At 38.6% G+C, this 13,596-nt stretch overlaps 1 protein-coding gene across 2 annotated transcripts in view; it reads right to left on the reverse strand.

Annotated features, from left to right (window-relative positions):
• The window catches only part of tnksa (tankyrase, TRF1-interacting ankyrin-related ADP-ribose polymerase a), a 110,389-nt gene that overhangs the window by 85,784 nt on the left and 11,009 nt on the right, over window positions 1-13,596 (reverse strand). The window contains exon 3 of one of the 2 annotated variants that reach the window (XM_084136402.1): window positions 10,316-10,411. The exons of the other annotated variant lie outside the window; for it this stretch is intronic. Within the exon in view, the coding sequence (XP_083992528.1) occupies window positions 10,316-10,411 (96 nt within the window). The remainder of the gene's footprint in view (window positions 1-10,315; window positions 10,412-13,596) is intronic. 2 annotated transcript variants of the gene reach the window in all.

Below are 13,596 nucleotides of genomic sequence, written 5' to 3' on the forward strand. Positions count from 1 at the left end.
AAAAAGCTATAGTGCAAGTGTGTGTAATGCAACTTAAAGGAACATTTTGTCTTTGTAAGGACATCATATGATGGCAGAGGCATTACCACATGATCAAAGTCAAGCTCAAGGTCCTTCAAAATCTGCCATTCCATAGAGGCAATGGCTCCACATGGGTGTTATTTATGTGTCAAATATAGGCATGAATCAAACTGTCTACTCTGGTGTTCGCTGAAAGCCAGCATTTTCAACCAGGGATCTGTGAAGAAGACATACGAAGCAATGAATACTAATGGCATTTCTAACTATCTGAATGAATAATAACTAATAATGTTAACCATTACATAACACAATCATTGCAATGGCCCTAATAAAAGTCATTAGGTGTTGCCAGGAAAATCTAGATTTTTGGTTTATAAAGGATAAAAATAAAAAAAAGTCTTAAGACATTATATTACAATATATATACAGGATATATGCAATGAAAAAAGTTAAAAGTAATATATAAAGTTTTCTGTTTTAATAGATTTAAAATGTAATATATTTGTGAATTTCCAGCATCATTACTCCAGTCTTCAGTGTCACATGATCCTTCAGAAATCAATCTAATATGCTGATTTGGTGCTGGAAACATTTCTTATTATTATCATCAATGTTGAAAACAGTTGTACTGCTTAATATTTTTGTAGAAACTGTAATAAAAAAAAAAATGTAAACAGAAATCTAAAATTTACTATCACTTTTGGTCAATTTAAAGCATCCTTAAAAGTATATCATTTTTATTTAATAAAAATTTCACTGACTCCAAACTTTTGTTGAACACCACAGCAAGTAACGACCAAGCATTCTCTTTTCAATTAATTAAAAAATATATATATTTTATCAATTGCACTTTTATCAATTGCTTGAAAGTCTGTGTCATGCCTGCCTCATCATTACCCAGACCCACAACACAAACTCAAAGCCGAGAAATGTTTACATCAAATGATTCCTTTCCTCATCAATAATTGAAAAAAATAAATCGTAACTATCATGTTTGGCAACTGTGCAATAACTTTTGCCACAATACAAGCAACTCCAAAAACTGGTTTACTAGCCACGGTTTGTGCTGTTTTTCAAAATTCCTTGCAATAAACAACAAAAACACTTGGCTTAATCTGGCAGACTCCATTTTCAAATTACACTCAACAGACTGTTTACTGGAAAGCTTCCATCCAAAAAAACAAACAAACAGGATGCTCGATCAATTTAAGCAGCTGATACACAGCTTCAAGGCACCAAACTCTTTCAAAAAGTGCAATAAATAGCCATTCGTACAGCTGAACTGACCTAGACATGTTAATATGCGCAATCATTAAGCTGTAACAACAAAAACAGACTTGATGACCCGGAGGTTTATTCTGAAGCTGTTTGAAGAAAATGCAGCTATGCTTACAGATGGTTGGATGGCATTAGACCTCTAAAGTAAAGCCTTCTGGCAACTGTGATGCGAAACGGCTAATTCTCAATGTAATTGGTGCAAGCAACATTCAAATTATCAAAAGTGAGAGGAGATAAACTCACCTCGGGCAAATAAACAACAACATGAATAACTCAGTTCACATTGCTCAGCTTATATGTGAATACTTCAGTTAGTAATTAGGGGTTAGGTTGCAGATAAATGAAAAAGCTGTATGTTGTGTGTAGTCTGGTACGATATAGCTAGCCAACCCTGATTACCAATAAAATGAATGCTGTTCTTCAATATTTCTAGACAGATGATGGGAGGCTCGACAGGCAGGGTCAGGCAGCTAGGCAGGAAAAGTGGATCTATAACAATTATCTGTGATAATCTAGAGACTGATGCTCTGCCTCCTGCTCTATTTATACTCACAAAACCAAACACATCAACTCTGTCACTCACACCAGGAGCTGCCATTTATACCTTATTTCTGATTTGCTAGAAGTGGATGGAAAAACAGATGCTTCATTTACATATAATTTCTAATGGCTGCTGCAGTTGCTCTGCATATCGAGTAGTTCTATAAGATCATATGCATCTCTCCACTTGATTAAATGTGCTTAATCGTTTTTGAGACCTGAGAAATGACCTTCTGATTCATATGATTTTGCATCTGATGTACATTTCATTACAGAATACATTTCAGTTTACATCATGTGAGAAATTATCAATATTTTAATGCTGCCAGCTGTTGTATCAATGAAGTCTAATGTCTTTTAATAAAGCTTATATTGAGTTCAGAATGAGAATTGTTTTATAACGCATCACAGTTGCTGTTTTTCTGTGAGAGATGAAGAGTGAAATTTTACTACGATATTTCTTGGCAGCAAAATGTATTGTCAGTTCGGAGAATTACCCCGCTGACGAAAGGCTTTCTACATCTCTTGTGCAACTGATGTATTTACCAAACAGGAAATGATGCAATTAAGTGTAAACACAATTGAAATGTGTCTAAGAGGACCATGTAAAAAAAATCTGTACAGCCTGATAATACACAAATCTCTGCCTCCAAACAATACAAAGATCAGGGCCAAGCGATGTGTTATAAAATGTAATTTAGATTTTACCAAGTCATGGTGCATATATTTTCACATGCCTATCAGCGGACAAGACTACTTCGATATTTACATGAAAAAAACATGGTGTAATGCAATAATATACCACTTTAAAATACAGAAAATATTTCACAAAATTATATATTATTTCTTTGACTGAAATTAGGGTGAACAATAATTTCAACCGAACAGCAATAGCAGCAAATTAAATGTAATGTTTAAATCAAGAAATAAAATAAAAGTTTTTCAAACTGTTTTTTACTGAAACACAAGGACAAATCATTTTCATTTTATATGCACTAATATAACAATCCCTGATCCCTGAACAATCCAATATGGCTTTTTCAATGACTGATGTTGAGTTTTACACAATATTTAGGGTAAGTGTACCCATTAAGCCTGGAGTCAAATAAAAAAAAAGAGAAAATTATATTTTATGCTGCTCATTATTTTAACCAATCCAGTGATTTGTTACTTCCCTGGCATTTTTTATTGCATACCAATCACATTTGGAAAAGTTGAGTTAGCCTCACTCATGTGGACCTCACACAAAGTCACCCCTCAGAAATCAACATATTTCTGCAATTTCCAGCCATTTCTTTGGTAACTACATTGATATTATGTCAAATAAGAGATAAATGTATTACTTTTTTGTGTATGAATAAATAGTACTTTATCATTTTATATAATTTCCCTTTAAATGGAAATATGAGTTTTATTAGCTTGCGTTCAAAGCTAATCTCTAGGTCAAACCATTAGCCTTACAGAAAGGCAAACAATAAATGTTTACATTAATTTACAAATAAATACATCATAAATTGTTTTGTAGAGAAGATTATTTTCATAAATTAACTTTTTTTAAAGATGGGCTTAAATGGTACAGTGCCACAAAATGCATGCAAAATATAGCCAACACAAGCTAACCTTGAATGAAAAAAACTTAACATTTCTCAATGTAGGCATAATGAAAATTGCTATGATACTTAGTCCACAGTATATTTAAGCTCCATGCATATATTTGTAAACATATCTTACATTTTTAACCCTTGTGCTGCATTAGGGACATTTTTGGTCATTTTCAGTTTAATTTCTTTGACCATTTTGTCTGTTTAAATGCAAATGGTATGTAATTTGGCAAAATTGTGACTTTTTGGATAAATTTTAAAATTTGGATCCCATGTTGCATAATATGTATAACACACACTGTGTAGATCAAATAGCAACATCTAGCACCATAATGACCAAAAATGGCCCATTGAAACCCATTAAAACGTTGTTTAAAGCCGGGGCCGTCATTAATACATGAATCATGACTTATGTTGAAACAACCTTTCATTTTGAAGCAAAAGCATTATATTTGCATTTAGGGGTGTCGCAATATACCGGTGTTGACGATAATCGTGATATTCAAAGCATGAAATATCGACATCGTGTTAATTTAGAGTGCTCGTCCGCGCTCGTGTAGCTAGAGTGAAACACTCTGTCCACAACCGAAAAAAGTAAGCTCGCCAGTAATAAGAAAAGAGTTCTTCGACTTCATCAAAGAAAACAGCACATTAAAGATGGTCGCACACCGGACGAGAAGCGCAGCGCCACGTATTTAAAATTAGAACACATTCTGTATGAATGTACACCTTTTACAGTCTATGGTGTACACACACCGGCGGCACCCAGCAACGGCTCAGGACCTTGTTCAAAATCCTGCCGCGACACAGAGCGCCACTTACATCGTTTTATATTAAATTTACATTATATTTGTCTCAAATCATCCTAAATGATTTCACCCTGTGCTGCAATATACATTTAATTTTACATTTATTTACAGAAATCACCTGCTTGAATGAAAATTGCTGATGTTATCGGATTTTCAGGTGATATTCTCAATGCATTCAGTTAACGGACGCTCTGAGGTAAAGTGTTCAGATGACAGACTCAGCAACTATTGTATTTAATTGTACAGTATAATCATAACATAGTACAGACATTATCTCAATTCCATAATGTCCTTAAACATAATGATATTGCTGGCCATAAACTGAGAAAGTGCGCGTCCGGTGTGCGGTACCTCGAGTTGTCATAGACGCGACACGTAAATTATTTTACTAGTCATGGAATGGGAAACGTGACATTAACTGTTAACAGGGGGTTTCTGTGTTCATATATTTAATAAAGGGTGATTATTAAAATTAAGAACCCTGTTTTCTTTACTCATCTTATTTTTGTATTTGTATTTGCACTTGATTTTTTTGTTCAAATCTGCTATCTGCATGACTTTATTGGCAATAGGTTTAAGAGCTTTTCAGTTCTTCAGGAAACCTTCAGACAGTGTTTGGCTTCATTTTAAAACCAGATAAACTTCACATGCTTGTCTTCCTTCACAAAAATTTGCCATAGATTGTGTACGCAAGAAGTAAAAATGCATGTGCCTTGTGTTTATCAGTATCCTTATGTTTGTTGGGTAAAAAAGAAAAACTATATAAACAAAGTAAAAATTAATTTGACTGATAACTACCCTCGACACTTCCTCCAGCTCTTCCGGGGGGACACCGAGGCGTTCCCAGGCCAGCCGGGAGACATAGTCCCTCCAGCGTGTCCTAGGTCTTCCCCGGGGTCTCCTCCCTCTCGCGCCGGACGGTTTGCCAGAATCTCTTCAAGGCCGACCGGTAGTCCTTCTCCATGGCCTCACTGAACTCCTCCCAAGCCCGATTTTTTGCCTCCACAACCACCCGGGCTGCAGTCCGCTTGGCCTGTCAGTATCCGTCAGCTGCCTCAGGAGTCCCACAAGCCAGCCAGGCCCGAAAGGACTCCTCCTTCAGCTTTACGGCATCCCTTACTTCCAGTGTCCACCACCGGGTTTGGGGATTGCCGCCTCGACAGGCACCGGAGACCTTACGGCCACAGCTCTGAGTGGCCGCGTTGACAATGAAGGTGGAGAACATGGTCCACTCGGACTCAATATCTCCAGGGATCCGGTCAAAGCTCTGCCGGAGGTGGAAGTTGAAGATCTCTCTGACAGGGGATTCGGCCAAACATTCCCAACAGACCCTCACAGTACGTTTAGGTCTGCCGAGTCTGTCCAGCTTCCTCCCCCGCCATCGGATCCAACTCACGACCAGGTGGTGATCAGTTGACTGCTCCGCCCCTCTCTTCACCCGACTGTCCAAGACATACGGCCGGAGGTTAGATGAAACAACCACAAAGTCGATCATCGACCTCCGGCCTAGGGTGTCCTGGTGCCACGTGCACTGATGGACACCCTTATGCTTGAACATGATCAAAAATGAGAAGATGAACGAGAGGGAAGCGACCCTCTCGTTCACCGGGGTGAACTCCAACACATGGCGGCTGAGCTGGGGGGCTATAAGCAAACCCACACCAGCCCGCCGCCTCTCACCATGGGCAACTCCAGAGTGGTGAAGAGTCCATCCTCTCTCAAGGAGTGTGTTTCCAGAAAAGCACCAGCCCCTTACGGTCTCTCCTGCAGGTGGTGGGTCCACGGGAGGGTGGCCCCGAGTCGCTCCTTCGGGCTGAGCCGGCCGGACCCCATGGGGGGAGGCCCGACCACCAGGCACTCGCATACGAGCCAATTTCGTATTGTTTGTTTTGAAGTTTTTGATATGTTTGATATGTTTATAGAATTTAGAAAAATAAAAATTCATGTTCATGGTGATCTTGTAGTTTTGCTTTGTTTCTAGAGCAAATTTTGATGTATAGGGAGACAGGCACAGGTTATAGTCACCTAGTAGAAATCAGGAAAATGTTTGCAATACTGCAGATGTTTGCAGTATGTCAATTATATGAAAAATGGTACCAACTGGTGGAAAACAGTAAAAAGTAAATATTTTACCCCAAGGCTTGGTAATGACAGGGTATTTGAATAGAAATTATGATTTTATGATATTATGACAATGGGTTCAAAAATGGATATTTTAATGGGTTTAAATAGGATCAAATTTGTCCTTAACACGCTATGTGTGATTTTTTTTTTAAATCTGACATGGCACAAAAAATAAAAATGCACCAAATATAATGTTGCTGCTAATCATTGACAAATTCAAGACTGTGATAATCCAAAGCCAAGGTTTTCACAAGGTTTCCACCAGTCACGTGATCGGAAATCGGGCCCGATCACGTGGTTTCAGACTCAATCGGAATCGGACGTTACCTCCCGATCAGGACTCGGATATATATGTATATATATTCTCATTATTATTTAACACATCTATAGTTATGCGGTGGCACAGAGTTACGCCGGTTTCACACTGCACACGTTAGAGCGTAAGCAGCGCAGGAGCAGTGCGTATGGTGAGCAGAAGCAGGACACCCGCGTTTTGCTTTCACACTGGCAGCGTTTGTCACGGACGGCTGAACCGCGGGTTGTGTACAGACAGAGTACTCTATAATGGATAAGTTGGCATTGCTTTATTTCGTTTTCAAATACATTTAAAAGAAAATACTTGTCAAGAAGCTTATTTTATTAATAATTTCATAAATATAACTTTTGGTTCATCTTTGTTTTTATTGTTCTGGCAACAAGTTTGTTTTTGGACATTTGTTTTCTTTTTAAATTGATGTTGGTCATTTGATCGACTGTTTAAAACACAATAGATATCATCAATGCACTTTTTGGATAAAACTGCGGTGTATTTTGGCCATGATCAATGCATATCACTTTAATTCAGCGTAAGCGGCGCAGCAAAAATAGACTCTGCGCCGAAACGATCGCGGCACTGCTGCCTCTGCTCCTGCTACGCGCTCCTGTCAAACTTCCACCTTTGACCAGGCATAACTCGGGAGCTAAGCCGACTTAAGGCTGCATACTCCCGGCGTGGGGGGCCGACTAGGAGGCCCCCCTAAGCCCAGGGTATGGAGCCCCAACTTGGCTTGGCTCCCGAGATACACCCGGTCAAACTTCCAGCTTGACTCCAGCTACAACTCCAGTCAAGCAGACTTAAGGCTCCAGACCACCGGCCACTAACACCTACCCATCCGACCATCTGCCTGTCACTAATAAACAATCAAATTTATATAAACTAATATAGATGGATGAACAAATCGTTGAATCAGAGTTTTGAATCAATTCATGACACAGAAATGATCAACAAATGACATGTCCATATTCATGCCCTGAAGCTCGAAAGTCGTGACACTAGAACGGTGCAAACTATTACTAAACAGAGTTACAACTTAAAAGTGGTGAATTACTTTGGCAAAGCTGGCAAAATAGGCTTTCAATAAAACTTGGCTGCCTGTCCAGTAGAAAATCGAAAACAAATTGAAATTGGTGCTACCTGACTAGAAAAAACAAAAACAAAGAAAAAAGGCTTTTGTCAAAAAGGTTGGACAACTCATAATGCACTAAGCATGTTGTGGTCCAAGGCCACTCCCACCAGTCTGCTATGGATACACTTACCAGAGTCAAACACTGCCTTCCTTTAGTAGGAAATACTTCTTGGCAAACTTTTAGTCATACTGGTGTAGACTTGTATTTTTCCCAGGCGCAAGGATTCAAAGAGCAAAAATTTGGTGGGAGTGAGTTACTTTTAGTTTCCAGTGAAGAATACAGCACGGTGTAGGCAATGGCTAAAGGATACAAAGAAGCATAAACATGCAGGTTTTTTTCCTGCATTGAAAATATTTTGGCCGCTGTCATAATGAATCTTTGTCTTCCCAAAGATTTATTTAATCATTTAATAAATGGAAATATATTTTGCAAATAGATCTATTTTTTCCTTTTATATATTATTATTTTATTCCTTTTATTCCGTTCACAGAAGCGCTGCAGGTGTGTGATGTGACGATGTGTGAATCCATGTTCATGTTGTTTATGCTGCTATTTGCGCAATTAAATCTAAACCCCTGGGGGAAAAAACATTTTTGATGGGTCACAGACACTTCTTCATTCTAATTTAATTTAATTCTAATTTAAACCCCTGATATTGGAGAGAACACTGCGACAGACAATCTGAAAAACCTCTGTGTTTGTAATTAACACTTCAAACTGGATGGCAACGAACACAGTGATTTAGGCCAAAAGGAGGGGAACACTAAAAGAAACTGAAAGCCATTTCAATATTTTTACCATTATGCTGTTTAAAGTGTAGACATAGTATGATACAATTTTCAGAGAATAAACCTACTCTTACAATAACTGTTGTTACTTGTCAATAACTCTGTCGATCCAATGGTCTGTGGACAAGGGAAAAAAATGTGGAGGCATAATCTTTAGATTTCATATTAAGTAGGGCTGCATGATTAATCACAATTAACATGGAAATCGCGCTTAAACGATTTGGAGTATTAACCGATTTTTTATGCGCAGCTTGTCAGTGACGTACGGCTCTGTGATCCGTAGTAAATGCTGCTCCAACTGAAAGCACTGCATTTGAAAAAGCAACACCTGTCAAACATCTTTCCAAACATGAGAAGCATTTATGAACCTCTTGTCAAACAAAAGACAACATTTAATAAATCAATCAAAGCATTTCAATCTTCTGTTTATTCAGCTAGGATAGTATGATGCCCATAGGGATTTCCTGGAATGACGAGTGTTGTTGTCTACTTCTGTGGCTGTCTACTTCTGTGGCGGGGCGAATTTGGCGTGTCGGCGTGAGAGCGCCCTCTGGCTTTCAGATGAAGCAGCATTTACTACCGATCAGCTGCGCTGCACTGACATAAAATAATCGCAGCCTTTGCCAAATCGCGTGTGGTTTCATTTCGATTAATTGTGCAACCCTAATATTGAGCCTGGTTTCCATTACAGATTTGCCCAAAACTGTTGTGATATTTACTAAATGTCAATAACACATTATTGCGAAATGACAGCATTTCCATTAACCGATGTTATGCGTCTAAAACGTAATTTTATCCTCTCGTGATAAATCATTCCAAAAATCATGGCAACTGATGTTGGTAGGTTTATGTGTATCGCAGCCACCAGCTATTATTTTTAATCGAAGGAGACGTCACTGAGAGTCGAAGGAGACGTCACTGTATCAGAGTAACGTTTTTTTGCATTTACATCTTTAAAGAATGACCGACTTTTACGAATGCCAGTAGGTCAACTGGCATTCGTAAAAGTCGATCATTCTTTAAAGATGTAAATGCAAAAAAACGTTCCATTGCAGTTTAGCGATATAGCCTATTCCTTTTTCGAATTGCCTGGAAAATCACCACATGCGAGTTTTTGCTAAATTGTTTGCTAAATTGATAAAGTTTCCATCGGGTGTATTTTCAAATTTTCAATTTGTGCAATTTAAAAGGTAATGGAAATGCAGCTATAAAAGCCCTGAAGTTGTCAAAAGTCCGCCAGATGAAGTGATTTGGTGACATAAATGTATCAAGGAGAATGAGTAAACATTGTTCAATTACATACACTACCAACATTGTAACAATACAAAGCAGGTTCAAAATCAGCGAAGTTACACTTTAATGGCCAAGCACAGCACATTAAAATCCTCACGATGTAGCTTAACTTGAAAATCATTACAAACATATCCATAATGTTCAATAGTCACCCATCCCTACAGAGAGGACGCAGGCAGAGAAGCGCTCAAGGACAACAACAGTCCCACTTTACACAAACATCTGTATCTTCACGTTTAGTACGTGAAGATACAGATGCATAACAATGCTGCTCCATTTCAAAGCTGTGTAGACATAGTATCAGAGTATCAGACAGGAACAAACTGCAGACATTCCAAGATGAAAACACTGATAAAAGAAAGAAAAAGAGAGACAGAAAGACTGGGAATGGAGAACATGAGGTTGCTGCACTCACCGGTGAGAACAGCTTTAGCGGACGGGTCAGCCAGGTCCAGGGCAGACTTGCCGTCGGTGTTGCGGATGTTGGGATCGGCGCCGTGCTGGAGCAGAACTGTGCAGGGGAAACACAAGCAGTATCGTAACTCAGGCAGACAGAGGCTGCTGCTGGGACCGCTCGCACCGCTGACTGGGAGCGCTTGCCTCGGCATGGTGCAGACATAAACACACATCGCGCACCAGCGCACCAGGAGCAGCAGCGAAAACAGCCCGCACGGAAAAACACACACTGCAGTGAGACGGGGGGAAAAAGCCCATGTTACACTGAGAGAGTCCGACTCCAGGCATGTGACGGGAACTCGGGTATGAGAGTGGAATATCAAAGCATGTCTTTCGATCCTCTCCGCGGCCCCCTGAGAGAAAGAAAGACGACGAGAGCCGTTCACCGGCGCTCTGCTATTGATACCCAAGTAACGCAGAGCACCTAGAGCGAGTAGCGTCTATCAACTCTCTCCAATTCTCTTCTCTCTCTCTCTCTCTGTACAACAACATACGCTTGTACACAGGCTAACGTACACGTCCCCTCCCTCTGCCCTCCCTGTCCAATTCACTACCCTCCTCAGTAACACTTCCACACATCTCGCGCTGCCTACAATTCATCACACAGATCCGTGGCATCAGAGAGGAATTACAGAGAATACTTCGTAAAAATGGGCATTTCCATTGCTTCAAATCAAAGGGAATGTCCAGGAGCTTGATACTAATGATTTCAAAATCAACCAGTCGACTAATCAGTCTTCAGGAAGACTTGCATAATATGATTTGGGTTCACCTGGATCAAATTATTGATTTATTTGTGCAGGGACAATTCACTGTACTTTGACGCATTTCCGTTTTGGTGACTTCTATTGTTTGAAGAAAACACTACATTGAATAATATTTCTCAAAATATTAAATATATAAACAAAAATTTTAAAAAAGTATTATACATTGTAGGTCTGGCCGATATGGCCAAAAAATAGTTATTTTCTACTTTCTATTTGGATAAATAAATCTGTATTTATTTATTTACAAAAAATGATTTCACATCTTGCCCAATGTTGTGCAACAATGTTCATATTGAAGGCTATGAAAACAAATACAGTGACCATGTAGGCTGTGCCATATATTATGTGCATTCTAACATTCTGAACATTCTAACATTGTAACAACATTACAATCCAAAAACAGAAGTTTAACAAAAGTTAAATTCACTAATAAATCAAAACAAAAGTACAGGCTAAATGTTAATTGGCAAGAGAAACCCACATTCACTCATCTGAGCTTAGTAATTATTTCAGCCTACATTTGATTAACCCATTACAATAATCGCTTTATAGTTACTGCTATCATAAAAACACACTTACTTGTAGGTTTAAAATTCTAAATATGGCACATTTAACGTACAACAATAAATATTTTACAAAATGTAGCTATATTTTAGTGCTCCTATTCTATTGCGCTCCATTTGTTTGACGGCGATGCTCGTTCACTGAAGTCTGTGAAGTTTAGCATAGACTCGCTTGCATAAGGCTCCACTCCTGACAGCAAGATTTGCTAACATTTACAGATGGAGAATATACCTGTAAAACGTAAGATAACACTGAGGCAAACACCACATCTCAAACACATTAAACAGCGCAAGTATCTGTCTGCACATGTAGGCTATCTGTAAGAGCATCTGACAAGGCAAGCAGATTTAAACTATGCAGGTTTACTATATCTATTTTACTATATAGGCTTTATCTGTAGTTATTTTGAATCCTTAATATAAAGCATATCTCATTTTTAGGACAAAATGGGATTATACACTTTGCACGCAGCAGCTCACTCTGTGTCCTTCACTATTTTTCAGATGCGCTCAACTACTGTCCATCAATATAAAAGGTAGTGCCTCTTCCTACATTGTTTATAAAAAAATATATTGATATATTGTACAAACTCAATGTACTCCCCAGCCCTAAAAAAAAAAAAAAAGATTCTAAATAACTGCAAGCTAATTACAGCACAGCCACTAAAAACATAAAACAATCAACAAAAAAACAAAAAAATCACACTAATCAATTTGATGGCCAACAGAATAGACCATTTCTCAGAGCAGATTCAACACTGAAGCACTTCTGCTAAAAATTGTGATGTATCATTTTATTTCATTCATTCATTTTTTAAAACTAGAAAAAAAACACTAAATCACACTAATTGTCTTATCGGTTGTTTGATGATTAGTTAGGTACCATTATTCACATTCTCCACCAGAGAGAAGACAACATTTATTTATATTATAATCTTACAAAAGATTAATATTTCAAATAAATGCTGTTATTTTGAACTTCCTATTCATCAAATAATACTGAAAAAATGGATCACAATGTCCCGCAAAAATATTAAGCAGCACAACTGTTTTACAAATTGATAATAATATGAAATGTTTCTTGAGCATCAGATAAGCATATTCAAAGGATTTCTGAAGGATCATGTGACACTAAAGACTGGAGTAATGATGCTGAAAATTCAGTTATTTTCACAATATTACTGTTTTTACTGTATTTTTGGTCAAAATAAATCTGACCAACCTCAAACTTTTGTTGTTGATGATGGCCATCATGTTGGGACCGACTAAAGCATATGTTTTACACGAAAGCTGTTCTCAAAACACTACAGTGTCCAATATTTAAAGCCTGTGAAGGAAACAAGAGAAGGAATTCTGGCAAAGAAGCTTGAACTAAAAAAAGAAGAGCAATCTTGTGTTGCGCGAGTCTGATTGTATTGCTATGCCAGTGACTCATAGGTCATCCATTTCTCATCAGAAAAACACAGTTTTGACAAGCATTAAACCAGTGTGTGAAATACACCACTGCATAAAGGGAGGACTCTGGGTTTGATGCAGAAAAATAAGGGATGAGGAAAAAGGTTTAGCTAAGTGGGAAAATACAGCTACCATCAGCCCTCTCAGTCAAATTAATATGCACTAAAGGCCCCACAGAGACCACATTTGCATACACTGGTGTCATGAAAGCACTTGAGCGGTGGGCTGCCGTGGGGCTGGTGGGCACAAAGGGTTGGAAGTGTCTGCGTGACGCGATGGGATGATTAAAATTCGCTGGCGTGCTTATGACAGCTAGCCTATCCATCAGGCGACAGCCATCGAGGGGACATTTCGGTAACCTCTGCTCTGCAGGCGGTCCCCCTCCCTATGAGACACATCTACGTTGTTAGCATGCTTATACTTTTTGGAGAGTCAATAACACAATGTTTTTTTGC

The sequence above is a fragment of the Abramis brama genome (genome assembly GCF_963993115.1).
Source record: "Abramis brama genome assembly, chromosome: 15".
In the NCBI taxonomy this organism is placed as follows: domain Eukaryota; kingdom Metazoa; phylum Chordata; class Actinopteri; order Cypriniformes; family Leuciscidae; genus Abramis; species Abramis brama.